At 41.8% G+C, this 17,819-nt stretch overlaps 1 protein-coding gene across 2 annotated transcripts in view; it reads right to left on the bottom strand.

Annotated features, from left to right (window-relative positions):
- Nucleotides 1-243: 243 nt before the first annotated feature.
- The window catches only part of Aig1 (androgen induced 1), a 223,884-nt gene continuing 206,308 nt past the window's right edge, over nucleotides 244-17,819 (bottom strand). Inside the window, exons 5-6 of one of the 2 annotated variants that reach the window (XM_028779213.1) lie at nucleotides 7,120-7,283; nucleotides 244-887 (exon numbers count right to left, since the gene is read on the bottom strand). In XM_028779213.1, coding sequence (XP_028635046.1) covers nucleotides 850-887; nucleotides 7,120-7,283 — 202 coding nt within the window. In that variant the 3' untranslated portion in view covers nucleotides 244-849. Of the gene's footprint in view, nucleotides 888-6,223; nucleotides 6,546-7,119; nucleotides 7,284-17,819 lie in introns of those variants that run through there. The other variant, XM_028779212.1, reaches the window with a different exon arrangement.

The following is a 17,819-nucleotide window of genomic DNA, read 5'->3' on the forward strand; positions in this document are numbered from 1 at the left end:
ATACTGCATAATATTTATACTTGGTACAATATTTTATACCTTTCAAATAATTATAGTCAAGATTCTATAAGTTAGAGGTTAAAGTGTTCTTGCTGGACTTAAGAAAACATATGATTTTTGAAATAAGAAAAGCACAGGCATGGAGGAGGCATAGTCAACCTGCTTTCAACAGGTTTGCTGAAAAGTAAGAACAGATTTCAACCAGGTGGCTAAGACTTTGAGATGGACAATGCAGATGCCAGGTTTGGGTTGGTTGGTTTTTATTAACAGTAACATTTGCATATGGGAAGAATTTCACAGATCAAACAGGGAGATCCAAGCACACTCAGGGGTCTGACTAAATAGATACTATTTCTAACACTGCTCATCTGAAGCAAGCCTGATACTATCACCACAGGAACCACCGACCCTGTATCCTCCTGTGTCCACACTGTATACTAGTGTCATGACTCCAGCCTCCTTTAAGACTAACTATGAACGTCTCCACCCCTCCAATATCTGCCCCTCCAATTTTATCTTATTCTTCAACAAGAAATACACTTGATTTTTTTCTTGGAGTTATTAATGCAGAAATGAAAATTCAATGATCAGTTTAACTTTAAAACTAGAAAAGAGGAAAAAATGTCATGTATAATGAACTTGGCAGAGTATTTATAACAACAAGGGTGAGTTATTTCCAAAGGCAACATATCCTATTTTGTACATATTTGTATATAAAAGTCGTCCTCCCTCAGGGTCAGGGAGGCAGGGCTGATGCAACAGCCTCCTTTGAAGTTCTGTCTCCTCATTGATGATGTTCAGGGTCCAAAGAATTCAAGGGCAGCTCCTCCCTGCTTCTCCTCTTGGATCTCATTCCAGCTTAGGTTTCTCTTTTTCTTCTTCTATACCTAGAAATAGAAGCAAAAAGCTTTGTTTGTGCATCAGATGCAGAGTTATGCCGGTGCTGCTCACAGAATCTCTGGCCACCACAGTTTACTTGTATTCACATTCTGTCCCCTCTCTCCTAAGCTAAGAAGCCAGGTCGATTACTGAGTTCTCAGTGACCTCTCTCCACCCTTTCCTAAGACAGTCAGCTCCTTATGCTTCCGGGAGTAGGACCCTGAGGCAGTATGACTCCTTCCAACGCAATGATTTGCATGATGGGCACTCCAGCTGGATTGCTCCTTAAGCCTCCCCCAGCAGCAAGAGCCATGCATATAAACAACTTCATTTATGTTATACTTCAGTCCTGTCCACTCTCAACACCAGGATTCGGGGTTTCTAACAGCCAAAGGAATCTTTCTATTTACAATTTATTATTTTTAAAAAGCTCATGAGGTCCTATTTAGGTATGGGAGCTGTTTCTGCTTCTACGTATTTAACCCCATCCCTGGCCTGCCTCATGCTAGAGAGCAAATTCACAGCCTCGATCACTGCACCCCTGGCTATTTCTTGCATGCTGAAACTCAAGTTCTCCCTGAGGGAGCCAACCCATCCAGATCTGCTTTTCCTGAAGGACTTGTATGTACTGGATCAGTAAGGCTTTGTCTGTTGTCTTCAGTGTTAGCTGGCGATGGTTCATTTTTCTGAAAATGAAATTGTCGAGGCCATTCTTGTAAGTTAGACTTAAATTCAGAATTTCTACATGTTTCTTTTGTCCTTCCTTCCTTCTTTTCCTTCCTTCCCTCCTTTCTTTCACTTCTACATAAACAGTTTTCTAATCTTCCCCAAAGTTCTTGAATACTTTTCGCTTCAATAGCAATAATGAACAACAACAAAGAAACCTCTAAATACTGTCTTTCTGGTCCTGTTAGCATTCTTCAATAAATGTCTAGATCTCCAAGGGCAGAATCTTTAACAGTTTTGTTCTTAGTTACAGCCCTGGTGCTTTGTAGTGTCTATTCCATAGTAGACACTCAGCTAATCTTGTTAGATAACAAGTGTGCTTAGAGCAAACTCCAAAAGCAGGACTAGCAGGAGAGCAATAAGCAACATACAGGGTCCCACAATGATCAAAAAGTCCCAGATCAGAGGGTTTCAGTTATTCTGGGGCACGTGTTAGAGATGCTCTTCCCTTACCAAGTCCCACTGCCAGTTAGCTTTATAGCATCTGGACAAGGCAGTGGGAGGTGAGCAAATGCTCTTTCATGGTTGACTTTCACAGAGAAGGAACTGTCAGAGATCTAAAACATTGTTTCCAAAATCCTTCTCACAGATCATGAGAGGGAAACATCAGATCTAGAAATAAAAGGCATGAGAAGAGAGGAGGAGAAGGTTGACAGTAAGAATATATGCTGTGTCTTCGTTGTCGGGTGGGTCTCCAAGGCAACGACAGTTAACATACAGGCTCCCTTCAGACAGCTCACATGCCTGAGTCTCCACTTCTGTCCTATGTTTTCTAAACAAGAGCCAAGAAACTGGGGGTAGATGGGATGCAAAAACAGTTTGCTTTATCTTTTTGGTCTCTTTTCTCTAGAACATTCTGCTGATGAGTTGATGTTGCAGCAATGGTGGAATTTTCAACAGAGAATAGACTTGAAGGACCTGGGCTTCTCTGGCATAGGAAGGGAAATGGCTCCTAACAGATGTTAGTTTTATAGTCATGGGGTAGAAGGCCAAAATCACATAGCTGTAAATAATGAAAGAACTGAATGCATGTCCACAAAACAACAACAACAAAAAAACCAAACAAACTGAAAAACTAGATAGACAGAAACCTATCAAAGAGCTGAAGCAGGCTGTACCTGTGGAACACAAGGGCCAAGACTGACCATGAAGCAGCATTCAGAATTTGACCATGCAGATATATTCCGAAGCAGGGAGATTGTTTACAGTAGGGAGCAGTGTTCAGAAAAATGGAGCCTGGTGTTACTGCCATGGGTCCAGACAACTTGGATGGACATTATGGAGAAGGGGCCTATTTCTCCACATGGAGTCCTAGATTTAACTTCTTCCCCTGATCCCCTCTTGCCTTTCCTCTCTGCCCTTGTCTCTGCCTTTATCTCTTGAGCAGTCTTCTTTCTGGTCTTAAAATTCGACTCTGGTGAGAACAGTTGCCTTAGAGTTACTGGGGTTAGAACAGTCTTAATTGAAGGACAGAAATGCTTCAGGTGTCGTGGGTTGACTTGCAGAATCATATGCCAAAGTACCCACAGTACTTCAGAATGTGCCAGAATGCCCAGGGTGTGGTCAGACAACTTTTTCTTAAGGAAATTAGGCATCTGACTTATGGATCCAAGCAATCGCCGCAGCAGAAGTCAGAATTAACAGTGGGCATCCATGCAAAACCTCTGAAGGATCCTCTTCTCTGATGGTGTGGATCTCCTTGAACTGCAGGACTAGCATTGTCTTTGACAGTTTTAGACCCCAATAAAGTACCAGTCTGGATGCAAGACTCAAACACAGCATGAAATGAAGGACCAATGAGTCAAGGGCGTTCAGACATTAGTCCCTTCTTGGTTCCAGAGTACAGCATCCTTCCCCATCATGATCCCTGTCCAGAATTTGGGGGAGGGTGGAGCTTCTGCTCTCCAGGGGTTGGAAGCCAGGGCCCACCCTGTCCATGTGAATCTTGGGGCTACAGCATCCAGACAAAGGGCATTTTTTCTCAAGTCTTTTAATCAAAGGAAATTTCCCCTGCTTGCCTTCAGATTTGCTTGGGAGCCATGATCCCTTGAGTCTCTTTCATTTCTCCCATTTGGTAGGGCACTGCCCATCCTAGGTCTGCACCACCATCGTGTTTTAGAAGGAGGTAACTTTTTGTCTGGTTTATAGGTTTACATGAACCTGGAGAACAATTTTGCTTTGGGATGAACTATGACAAAATCTTACCCATACATGGTTTATAGGTTTGTATCATACTTAGGAAGAATGTTGTGGTTGTTGTTGTTGTTACTATTATTTGGATTAAAGAGTTGATGCCAGAATGACCTTCTGAATGACTTTCTGGGGCCACAGGGATGAGGAGAATGTATTTTACCTATGTGAAAGACAGGATACAGGGACTATTACAACATGATTATTTAGAACCCCAATCTTATGATGCTGGTTTCTAATCCTCAGTGTCTCGAGATATAAGTTTATTTGAATGAAGTCTTCACAAAGTTAACAAGAAGCCATTAGGGTGAATGTCATCAAATATGACTGCTGTCCTTCTAAAGAGCAAAACTGGAAGACCATGTCATATGCAGGGAGTACATCTTTGAGTATGAAGATGAGTAACTACCAACCCAGGACAGGCCTGTGGCCACTTTCCCCTTAACAATCTCATGAGGAACCAATCCTGAAAACATTTTGCTTTTGACTTTCTGGCATCTACATATAGCATTTAACATGATCCTATTGTTTCAGATACTCAGCTTGTGGTATTTTGTTACAGTAATAAACAGTTCTTTCAAATCCACCTTAAGTTACTTTATTTGAAAAAAAAAAGCAAATGCTTGACTATTAGTTTAGCTTATTTTAATTTAGCTTGTATTTTCCAGTAGACAGGCCCATTTTGTGTTTCTAAAACATGGAGACATTCTGTTCATTCACTAGAAGAGGCAAGGGGATGAACCTTGGGTGGAGAAACTGGCTTTGCCCAGCAACTGTTTAAATAGGTCAATTATAGGCCTCAGATACCTATGCATATGAGAAGATGGGTTTAAATAATTTCTAGGATTCTTTCCCCAGCTGTAATGGTTTGCATTTTTTTTTTCATCTTGAAGTTGTAGCATAAGGAAGTCAGAGGATTTGAGTCTTTCAAAACCATGCAGGAACCCAGGAAGGTGGCTTACATCCAGCATTTCTTCTCAGTGGAGGATGCTCAGTGGAGGATAATGTGTGAGAAACAGACATTTCATACTGTACCAGACAGTAGTCAGCACGTGCATGCACACACACACATGTGTAGTGCAGGCTTGTGTGCATGCATACCCACACATGTGCCTACACTACTTTTAAGCTGCAGTTTCTGTGAAATTGACTGAGTTAAGTGCCAGATGAGAATTAGGAAAAGTTAGACAGCCATTTGAAGGTGGCAACTGATGCTCAATTCAAATCCATTGTTGACAGAAGGAACCGTGGGATTCATGTCACCAGATCTTAAAATACTTGATAAGGAGAGGAAGCCCAATTGTGATATGAAAATTTCCATTTTTTAAGTGTTGTGAATAAATAAAAATTCCACTATGTGACAGAATGAAATTTCTTAGTATGTAAATTTAGGAGGCTAAGAGTAGAGAGAGGGCTCAGACAACAAAGTACCTGCCTTGCTAGCATGAGGACCTGTGATTGATCCCCAGAATACACATTAAAACAGGGGGACATAGTTGCATGAATTTGTAATCCTAGGTACTGAGGAAGTAGACACAGGCAGGTCCCTGGGGCTTACTGACAAGCCAGCCTAGCCTACTTAATGAGTTCTTAGGCAGTGAGAGAGGCCTGTCCTTAAAAGCATAAAAGTAGATGATGTCTAAGGGGTGACTTTGAGGTACATAAGAACACTTGTTCTTCAGCTTCATGGGAATCTAGGAAAGTAGACAGAAGTGAGACAGGCGTATGCGCATCAAATGAAGACATGAACACATGAACACACACACACACACACACACAAACACGCATACACACTTGTGGGAAAGCCATCGGTGGGAAGATACTGCTTTGATACAAACAACAGCTTCTAGGGACTCCATTAGATAAATGTAGACAAACTTATTCTCTGTATGGAAATATGTTATCAAATGGTGACTGACTTTCATGCATGCCCTGTAAGAAAACAGGCTGAGACTAGTTAACCAGCACAGACAGTTCAAAACAAACAAACAAAAAACACAACTCAGTGTCGCTGTTCACTTTTAACTCCTCACTCAAGAGTGCTGGTAAGCAACATTTTACAATCCAGATTGAATATTTAGCCCTTCTACCACTGAAGCCAGCAAGGCAGCAGCAGAGCTATAGTCAAATGCCTGCCAGAAGTCTTCTTCCTTGACTGCACATAATAGCTTAAATTCTAACTACAGGCATTCTCTGAAGAAGGTGAGGAAAGTTTGTATTTTATTTCAAAAACATTTTTAAGTGCACCACACAATTTAAAAGAGAAAGTTCACTGCTTCTGTTGAATGGGGGGGGGGAAGCACCACGAACAGATTAATGTCTGGTTCTCCAAGCTGTGGCCTGAACAGATTAAAACTGGGATCATTGAGCATTGGCTGACATGTTGAGTCATGCAGTCTTGGAAGAAGCACACACAAAACCAGTCTGCTTCAGTGACTGTTGCAACAACTACTTTATTAGTCAAGTGGACTGAGGTCCTGCACAGCGACTGGTCCTCAGTCGGTGCCCAGCATTAGTGGATCACAGTCCACTTACAGGCGAGATCCATCATGATGGACTGTATCCGAGGAGATGTCCAGATCTTGCTGAAACCCAGGTACCACCCTGGCTGTGTTTTCATGCAGGATTCAGATCCCACACGTTCAAGCTCTCACCTTCCCACCTTCCAGTATCTTAATCTTTACATAGGTTTTGGACAGGTTTGGCACAGCTTAGAGAAGATTGGGTGTCTTGCCAAGAAGGAGGCTTTGCTATCAATAGAAACAAAAGAGAAATCAAGTCAAAGGTTAAGGGAGCTTTAGCAGCCATGAAATATATTGCATCTCTCCGTGATCTTCCACTCCGGCAAAGGGCAGCCACCTGCAGTGTTTATAGTTCTGGCTTCATGGTCATGAGATTCCTTTGAGCCTACCGCACCCATGAAAAGATGACATAAAAAACGAGATCTGGTGACTTTTACTGAAGCTTGTTGAATAACTTACTATTTAATTTAGGGTCTGTTCACTACGGCAGAATTCTGGTGATCGTAGCTGGCTTTGCTTTTGCTCCCCCTGTCAACACCGTATTTTTTCTATATAATTTTATGAGCATGCTTCTTTTATCTGTAGGTTTGGATGTTTTACTACCTAATAAGAGCAAGTGAGAAATAAACCTTTCAGGTAACACTGCCAGCAGCTCTTAAATTAATGCTGCAATAAAAAATGAAGCTTCTGTAGAAAAAGCCTGTGTGGAAGACTGAAGAAGAGCCTGCTGCAGATGTGCCTCTCAGCCGAGGGTCTCTTAGGCAGTATTGCTCGTGTTTTATGTGCCCTGAATGATACTCACTTCTCTGTGTATCCCAGATATAGCTGTTTAGTACTTCTCCAAGCAGGTACAGGAAATTCATTAGGATGGTTGTTGACCCAAAGAAGATGATCCTGGCCCCTGAGCCAATATGTTCCAGGAAAGGGTACACCCACATGCCGGTGACATGATGTATCCAGCACACCCTGCATTGGAATTGGGAAAGAGACAATGATGGAGTTACATCCATGACAGATGTCAAAGCTGTGGTGTTGCAAATGCAAGCCCATCACACTAGCAAGGAGCTCCTGTCTATCCACACTCAGTCTGTTAACATCTTGGATGATTCTAGGGAAGTTACAAGTTAGGAGTCAAACTGTCTGTTAGCACCAACTACTACTTCTCTTTGCCATTCTCTGCTGTGCTTTTCTTTTTTTCTGTTTTTTTTTTTTGGTCCCAGGAACCGTGTCAGGACCTCACACTGCATTGAGTGACACATTTCCTTGTCTCCTCCTTCCTGGCACTGTCTTTTTGTCTTTAATGACACTTAAAAAGTTTTGGTCAGGAATTAGAAACTGCCAGGGGATTTAATACTGTTATACAATCTTTTTAATCTCTTCTTTATACAATGGAACAATGTAGCATTAGGCAATCACACTATACTAAAGCTGACAGTCTATGCCAGGTTTCTTGCCATGCTGCCTTTCAGCGAGACCGGAACATAAACTGTGTATGCTGAAGCCAACACTCCATCACTCTGCAGATACAGGATTCCTGCTTCTCTGATCATCAAATTTACTTCCCTTCTAAATGCCCATGCGTGCTCACTCATAGCCATCTTGTTTCGGGGCTGGATGGTTCTGGCTCTGTGGCAATAGCAACATCAAGTAGCATTGCCTCCCTGAGCTTAGTAAGTGGCTGCTTCACTGTACCAGCATGGCTGCTGGTAGCTGTTTTCTATATTATTTGGGGTTCACCTCTTTACTTAAGAGTACCAGTTTTGGAGAGTGAAATACAAATAACTATTACACTAGGAAATAAGGTTACTTTCTAGAACTTAGTGTTTGGGGTTGGTCATCTTCCTTTCTTTCTGGTTCTACTCTTTTGGGAACGTGGACACACCTGCACAGAGGTTTCATTAGTGGCAGGAATACATGGGTCTTCACTACAGAGCTTGCTTTATCCACGTGGGTAAAGCCCAATCACCATGGAGATGAAACTTATTCTGGTGGTAAATCTGAAAGCATTTCAGTTTTAAAATGAACAAAGTACAAATGCAAAGCCAAAATCACACATGAATATATTCACATGCATGTGGGTATGCACAGAACATTCATGGTATTAAAACATTGTAGTCTACAATTCTACTTTTATATTTATCTCCAGAATAATTGAAAGTGGAGATTATAACATACCAATACACAAGCATTTGCTGCAGTCAAATGTTTGAAATAACCCATGACCATTAAAAGAGGAATGAATGCACAAAGAGTTGTATATAATACACTATGGGATGTCATTTTGTACAGGGAAGAACAAAGCTTTAGTACACACTACAACATACAGAACCTCGAAACATAATAAAGGAAGTCAAACACAGGACAACTTCTAGTAATTCCATTTATATGAGGCACTAAACCACGCAAACTGAGAGATAGAAATCACAATAGAGATTGCTGTGTATGACATTCTCCGTCAAAAATGTCCTCTCAAACCCACGTACTGAAGGGACAGTCCTCAAAGCAGCAGCATCCTGTGGTGGGGTATTTGGGAGGTGATTGGATCCTGAGGACTTTGAGCTTGTCAGTGGATTAAACCATTGATGTATTCCTAAGTTAACTGGCCATTGAGAAGTTAAGGGTTCTGTAAGAAGTGGAGTCTATTTAGAGGAAGCAGGCTGTTGGGGCCTGCTTTTGAAGGCTACCCTTCCACCCCGTTCCTTCCAGTCCCCATGAGATGAACAACTATCTCGTTACTTGCCTCTTCATGAGAGCTGCCAGGGCAGCTGGTCATGGATGGAGACCTTTGATACTGTGATGGATAATAAGCCTTCATCCTTTTAAACTGTTCATCTCAGGAGTTTTTGTTTGTTTTGTTTGTAACAGCAATGGAAACCTGACTAATGTACATAGAGCTGAAGGAAAAGGAGGAAGAGGGAGTTTGTGTTGAAGATGTTGAAATATTTGAAGGCTAGACATAACTATAACGTGTAAGTATACGTCTATAAATGATTAACAATTTCCACCATATTGACTTACTCAAGCCAAAATATTTCTGTCAAAAAATGTTATCACATATGCACTATACGTCAATGAAATGATTCCTAATGATACTCATAACCAGAGCCTACCCCAATAGTTACCAGAGACGCTTCATCAAGCAACTGATGGGAGCAGACACAGATACCCATGGCCAAACATTAGGTGATGGAGCTTGGGGAATCCTGGAGGGAGCCAGAAAGGTTGAGAACACCACAAGAACATGGCCCATAGAATCAACTAACCAAGGCTCATATCATCTCACAGAGACTGAAGCAACAACCAGGGAACCTATATGGGTCTGACCCAGGTCCTCTGCATATATATTATGGTTGTGTAGCTTGCTGTTCGTGTGGGACTCCTAACAGTGGGAACAGGGGCTGTCTCTTGGGATCCTTTTCCTCTTACTGGATTGTCCCATGCAGCCTTCTCTCATGTGTCTTGTCTTATTTTAGCTTGTTATCCTCTGGTTGATATCTCTGGAAAGCCTGTTCTTTTCTGAAGGGAAACAGGGAGGAGTGGATCTAGGGAACAGGGGAGAGGGGAGGGTAGAGGAGAGAGAAGAAATGGAGGAAGGGGAAACTCTGGTCAGGATATAATAATATATGAAACATTAGCAAAAAATTTTTTTATAAGCAGATGCACTGGTAGAGACCAGTGGAAATTAAATTGTTGGAATGAGACTGTGGAGTTGATATGACCTGTTTTGCTAGTTCATAAATCACTGAATTGTCTATTAACTAAGGTAAGGAGGTGTTGGGCAGCTACCAAGTGGTATCCACGTAGGAATTATGCAGCAGACCCTCAACTTAATGTTATAAAATAGTCAATTCATTTTACAAACCAATTACAAACTTGACCGACTCACTGTAAAACCCTTTCCTCTATTAGGCAAACTAGGGGTACAATTCCACTACTAATGGTACATAATTCTGCATACCTGTTCCTGCTACTCTGCCGGCCTTTGGTGGACTGGGCCTTTCATTTGCTGCTCTTAGGATCTGCTGCCAAGCCTGAGGTCTGCTCCTCAGCAAATGTAATGCACTTTTGATCTCCACAAAACCAATATATAATGCCAAATGGTGCAACAGCGACCACATCCTATGTGTCTTTAGGTAACTTCTAAATTTATGTCTCCAGACTGGATCTTTCCTCAAACTTTAAAATTCCATGACCAGTTATCACGTTCTCACCACCTTGGACAAACCTCAATTACAACCTGAGCATTCCATGTTCCGTCCTGCCATCCCTCCACTCTACCTCCTGTGTAGTCAGCCTGCACATGGAGCTGTCCCATGGTGTGTCATCTGATGTTTACCTTATACCACCTCCAGCAAGGGTAATTTAGTCCCATTTCGCATGCAAAGAACCTGAGGCCAAGCTAAATAACATCTGAAAAGACAGGGAAAGCCAGGAACAAAATGCACAGTTGATTTCCCTTTAAAACAATTTACTTATTCGGTGATAAATTTACACACGTATACAATGTATTATAATCACATTAGCCCCCTACCCCTACTAAATACTCTTTCAATTACTCTTTTGTAACCTCCTCCATCCTCTCTGGACCCTTTGTTCCCAATAAGTCCTGCTTCTTTTTTTATGTCTCTTCTTTTCTTTATGTGAGTAATCAGGGTTGCTTGCATGAATGTAGGCAGTGGGGGTAGGGATGTCTGCTGGAGCATGGAGACCTTAACAGTGGCTATACAGCTGAAGAAATCCCACCAATGCCCCAACCCACCAGCAACCCAATCAGGAGTGGGGCCTTCAGAGCCCCTCTCCTACCATGCTTGATCTCCTTTGTTGTCTGGACTTGTTTTCCCTAAGGCACATGATATTGTCTTAAAATATTCATATTTCTCCTCTGTTCGCTGATCTTTTTGACTTTGTAGATCATCAAATCATTCCAGATACAGATGTAGAAGTCCTGTTAGTTGGGCTTACACCTGGATAGTGTGAATGATGTATCCACTTGTCCTAACAGGTTGAGATTTCATCATTTGCTTCCTTGATATTATCACAGTTAAATTCTCTGCACAAAGATGACGCAGGGCCTTGACATCTGTGAGTGGGGTGTTCTTAGTTCTTGGTTCACTTTCAATTGCTGTCTCATTTTTAAAGTTTTCTCATCTAAGTGCCCAAATATCTATGCTTAAGGCAATGGCAACTTATGTTAGAGATTTGTATCTGCAGAAATCAACAACCATAGTGCATGTGTGTACGCATGCATGTGTATAGCTATCTATGTACATACATGCTCACATTAATTAGCGTTATAGGACTTCTGGATTATCTGTTCTATTACATATACTTCAAATGGATTTATTTGAGATATACAAGTTAAAAAAAAAAGACACTTGTCCATGACTTCCATCTGAGCACTTTGCAAACAGAGACCCAGCAGTAAACGAGACAGAGGAGACGCCTGTCCTTGTGAGCACCGCCTAGTGAGAGGTCAAGCAATTACAAGAGCACTTGCAAGTCAGGGCACAATTTCAAAGGTCAGGAGCTGGAGAGATGGCTCTGCTGTTAAAGGCTAAGACTCACCACAATTACAAAGGCCAGGATAGAAGTGCCATGGGTACATAGAGATTATTTTTTGCTGTTGAAAAGATTGCTTATGTGTAACTAGTCATCCTTGGGTATCCTATTGTATATTCAACTTTCTTTCAAGCCTTTCTTCATAGCTAATATGTTCAAATGACTTTCATCAATGTGCAATAAAAAACTTTCAACAATTTCATAACTGTTGTTGTCTCTCCTCTCCAAGGCAAATTCATAACTGCAGAATACTTACTGGTTCCCTGTCTTTACTTTGTATTGCTCCTCTGCCAACATAACTTAATGCTTTTAAAAATATGTTACACACACAGACACACAGACACACACAGACACACACACACCACGGAATATATATACATTCCTTATTTTATTTTATGTGTTTGAGTGTTTTGCCTAGATGTATGTCTGTGCACCATGTGTGTACAATGCCCATGGAGGCCAGAAGAGAACATCAATCCCCTGGAACTGGTGCTACACACAGTTGCGAGCTGCTATGTGGATGCTGGGAATTGAACATGGGTCCTCTGGAAACATGCACTTAAGCACTGAGCCATTTCTCCACTCCCTAAGCTTCATTCTTGATGTCCCAATACAACAAGCTTGCTGGTTTGATCACCATTTCTCTTTCCTTTTGTCCCCTGCCACACTGACTGTTCTTTTTCTCCCTCTGTAATTTCATTCATTCTACCATTAAATGTGGACTTCATGGTTTTACTTTAAGTGTAACGCTGGTTAGTCTGCAGGCATGTAAGTACACCATGTACTTGTCTGGGGCCTTAAGAGGCCTTCAGAGGACGTCAGACACATTTGACCAGTGTTATAGAGGTTGTGAGTCACATAGTACATGCTGGTAACTGAACCTAGGTCCTCTGCTAGAGCAGTGAGCACTTTTACCCGTTGAGCCATTTCTACAGCCCTGGACATTCCTTGAAGCTTAGTTTATAATCGCTTTCTTAATGCTATGCATTCCATTGGTAAATTCATGGCTGTGGATTCCCGTCCATCACACACACAGATATTTCACAAACTTGTATCCCTACCCAGTTTTCTCTTCTGTTCTAGAAAATATTCTCAGTTCTCAAAGCAAGTCATTTTGCAAATTTTAACTCTGATTCCAACTCAGTGTGTCTACAGCCAAAGTTCTTTCTATTTTCGGACAGACCTCCCAAATTCCTCAACTCTGAGAATGGTTCCATTTTGCAACTTAGACACCTGTCAATGTCTCCCCCTTTCATCATGCACGCTCTGATCGAGGTTACCCCAACCATCTCTGCAACACATTGATTCGTCTTCAATTTCTATCACCTTTTGAATTTGTGTGACAATTTCTCCGTCCAGAGACTGCAAGAGTTTCTATATTGGGGCTCCTCTTTTTTCGCTACCTTTCTAATTGTCTCAGTGCACATCATGCGTTTTCTCCATCACAAATGAGTGCATTAACTTTTTAAGCTGTCCCTGGTCCTCCATTCATCTTTGTTATACACAGCAAGTGTAGACACCTGGTTCACACCGCCCTATACTTCTCTGTTTGCTTCTCTTTGACGCCTTTCTCCTGCTGCTCTTTGGAGTCTAGTTATACTGATTTTCATCTGGTCCCCTGATTTTCCATGTTCCCTCCCGCCATGCAGATTTTCATGTGTGCCTCTTCCTACCTATGCTGGTAGTTATCTATCTCTCAGATTAGTGAATTTGTATTTATCTTCAGATATGCTTGTTCTACTGTGATAAATGAGCAGCCATCACTTTACACAGGAAAGTTTTCCCTCCCCAACCCCAATTCATTGGCTTAATTCAAATATAGTAAGATCTTAGAGAACATAGATTTTCTTTTCTTTTTTTTAATTTTAAGCTCTTTTACTAGTGCCTAAATTTGAGTCCTAACTTTACTTGAACCAGGGTACACGTTTTGTGAAGTGAGAAGCTGTGTCTGTCTTTATACTCCTTTGCCATCTTAGCAGTTCCCAACATGCCTGTCATCCGGCAGGGACCTGAGTGGATGACTGGAAGTCTAAGCTGTGCCAGATGAGGAAGACTTAGTTGAACAAAGATGGGAGGAAAGAACTTTCTAGCTAAAAGAAATATCCAAAGACCCAGGAAAAAGGGAACACTCTAATAAGAAATAAGAAAACATTTTTCTCCCTGAGGTCAGGGCAGGCACAGGAGGGGTGGGTGTCAAACTGTGGGTGGTCTTTTTAAATCATTCAAAAGTTAAACTCTTTCAAGTGTGGCGAGTAAGAAGTCTTTGAAGCATATTAAATAAATGTGGATAGATGGAACTGAAAACCAATTCTATCCAGAATAGTGGTGGCCTAGATGGAAATGATAGCATTGGAAATGAAAATTAATGGACAGGTTAACACGATATATAGACCGGTATCTATCCAAGTGTAGGCCATAAGCAGTGCCATGCTGGAGATGGTAATGAGGGGTAATTGATAGATGTCTAGGAAGTTTGTGAGCCTCTTAGATGGTTGCTTGCATTCAACCACAGTGAGACTGTTTACACAAGGGCAAACACTATATATCAGGAGTTCCTTCCCCTCTTCCCTGGAGCACTGGTTGTTCGGCATTTGCCAGTAACCACTGGTTACAAGCACTAAAAACAAAAACAAGATACTAGAAGAAAAAAAAGTCAGATGGACTTACATATAATAATCCAAACTGGCTTGCAAAAGGAAAAGTTTCAGTCATGTGGAAGTGCATGTGTGACCACACACACACACACACACACACACAGACACACACACACACACACACAGACATCCTGGCTAGGTCATGACACATAATGTGGTTTTTCAATTCATAGTAAAAATTAAAAATAAAAAGTTCTGTTTTCCAAAGTAGAATGAGAGGACTTGGTGACTGACTGGGCTTATACGGTGAAGCCTCTGGAGATGAGTTAAGGATTAATCATAGATTCCTGGCTTGATGAGCCAGGTAGAGAGGGTTGCCATTTCCTGAGATAGGAAATAATGCCATGAGGACACTGCCTTCAGGGGATGAGGAGTTCTGTCTGGACAAGCTGAGTTTGAGTTATCCAGATGATGTACAAGGGGAGTCCTGAAGGCCGTTAGCTGCATGGGTCTGAAGTGGCAACACCATTCACTGTCAACAAGATGACAGTGGGAACTCAGAATCGACTGTGATCAACTCCAGGAGAATGGATATAAAGCATTAGGAAAATGGGTTCATGGAAGAGCCCCCAAAAGGACTATGTTTCAAGGGGAGGATGAGAAAATGAGGCTAAACAGGCAAACCATGAAATGTAGGCTAGGGATATGGGTGCAAGAGCACAAAACCTTCTACCCAAAACATGTCCTACCTAAAAGATAAACAGGGACAAAGAGCAAAGATGGAGAGAATGGCCAACCAATGACTGCTTCAAACTGAGACCTATTGCATGGGTAAGGACCAATCCCTGACACTATTAATCATACTGTGTTATGCTTGCAGACTTAGCATAACTGTCCTCTGAGGGTCTCTACCCAACAGCCAACTGAAAGAGACGCAGAGACTCACAGTCAAACATTAGATGAAGATCAGTGAGTCTTACGGAAAAGTTGGGGGAAGGATTGAGGGACCCAAAGAGGACTGGGACTCCACAGGGAAGAGCAACAGAGTTAACTACCTGGACTCCTGGGGGCACCCAGAGACTGTACTACCAACCAAAGAGAGAGCATGGGCTGGACCTAGCCCTCCCTGCACATATGTAAGAGAGGTGCAGCTTGGTCTTCATGCAGGTTCCCAACAACTGGAGCAGGGGCTGTCTCTGAATCTGTTCCCTGCCTGTGGATCCAGTTCCTGTAACTTGGACACCTTGTCTATTTTCAGTGGGGGAAGATGTGCTTAGTACCGAGTGACTTGTGGTACAGGGGAGACAGGGAGGGAGAGTGTAGTGTGTGAAGGGATGAGAAGGGAGGAATAGGGGTAGGATCTTCAAGAGGGGATACTGGGAGGAGGGGGCACTGATATTGGGATGTAAAGTGAATAAATAAAAAAATTAAAAGAAAGTTATGCTTTTTAGCTTGTAAGACAGACACACATATAGACTTATGTTCCATCGTGGTTTGTAGCTAGCTACACTTGGAAGGCTGATGACAGGCACTATGCTTTATTGGAGCTCTTCTTTAGGGGAAGGTGATATGTTTATATCATTTTATAGATGAGAATGCTGAGGCCCAGAGAGGTTGAGCAGTGGAGAAGCTGGGACACACATGTCAGAAGTTCAGTTCTTAGCTTGCTTGGCTGGTTCCTCTCCTACTCTGGAGGTTAGCCTCTGATGGATGGGAACAAGATCCTGGAAAGCCTTTAATATGCTTAGAAACCAAAAATGATTTAGGCATGAAATCTCTCTATAAAGTTTTCCCCCTCTGAATATAAAAGCAATTGACATGATCGTTATGGAAATCGTGTGAGATGTAGAAATGTTACAAAAATGCAAGATAAATCACTTTTAGTGAAGTTTTAACACAAGATTGGATGTCTTATAAAACTCAAGGATCACATTTTATAACTTCCTTTGAGGAGAGGGGAAACCACTGTGGGGATAAAAATGATCCTTTAGAGGAGGTCATAACTTATCTCTTAAGAAACAGTCACACCGTGTATGTATTTAACCTATGAGGACTCACTGTACTTGCCACACATAGTCTATGGGTAGCATAGAGTGTGGACATCAGCTCCTTGCCTCATCATGTCTTTCAACCCCCTGATGCTTCTGAAGGGCACTTCACCAGCAAGTCTCTCTGCCCACATGTTGACTGAACTGTCCGTAGATATGTTCAACTTGAGAACTATTTTGAGGGCTCTTTGGACTTTCTTCCCAGTACTGATTCCATAAGCACCCAATTATTGTATTTTGGTAACTTGGAAGTTTCGTTTTTGTTGTGGTGGTGGTTGTTTATGGACTCACTCATTTGTTTAGCACATGAATCCCCACTTGTGAGGTGAAGTAGCGTCATTGTAGTTACGAGATCATGCTGTGGTGAGTAGCCTAGACTTGCTACTGAATGGGTAGCAGAGACTCAGACTCTGAAGGGATGCTTGCTTAGATGGAAAATGGGCTCAGACATTCTCTCACACTAGGTATTAGCAGTGCTAGAAAATGTATCCGTTTACAGACACCATGCAGAGAGATTCCCTCTGAGTTATGCTGAAATATCACTTAGCTTACAAATAGAACTGCAGAAGCCTAATGTTATACATTAGGGGTATTTTTCAAGGTCATACCTTAAGACAAAAATCAAAATTTATTATTCATTAAAGATTTCTTGATTATTTTCAATGAAGCTAGCCCCACAGATCCTGAGTAGGTTCTCTCTCTCTCTCTCTCTCTCTCTCTCTCTCTCTCTCTCTCTCTCTCTGTCTCTCTCTGTCTCCCTCTCTCTGTCTCTCTCTGTCTCTGTCTCTGTCTCTCTCTCTCTCTCTCTCTCTCTCTCTCTCTGTGTGTGTGTGTGCCATGTGTCACACAGTACACACTGCTCCAAAGGGTTCTGGACTTCAGTTAAGGATCCACAGTCACCATTTGTAATTGTTAATAATTTATTTTAACAAAGGGCCCACCTAATATTTTTTCATTTGGGTATCACAAATTACATAGAACAATGTATGTAGCTAAGCCTTTACTACGTTGGAAAAACTTTTAGCTCATTCATCTATTTTTGAATTACCTTGAACATTATGGACTGTCTTTGATCTTATTTCCAGGTTAGAAGGGTAGTTTCAACACTGCCTGAAAATATTATCTGAAATATGTGAATGAGCAAGAAGTTGACACCAAGAACAGAGAGCACAGCAGAAAGGACTAAGTACATAACCGGTGATGTAACACAGCAGAGAGAGAGGACTAAGCACATAACTGGTGATGTAACACAGCAGAGAGAGAGAGAGAGAGAGAGAGAGAGAGAGAGAGAGAGAGAGAGA

The sequence above is a fragment of the Grammomys surdaster genome, unplaced genomic scaffold, assembly GCF_004785775.1.
Source record: "Grammomys surdaster isolate TR1022 unplaced genomic scaffold, NIH_TR_1.0 348, whole genome shotgun sequence".
NCBI lineage: Eukaryota > Metazoa > Chordata > Mammalia > Rodentia > Muridae > Grammomys > Grammomys surdaster.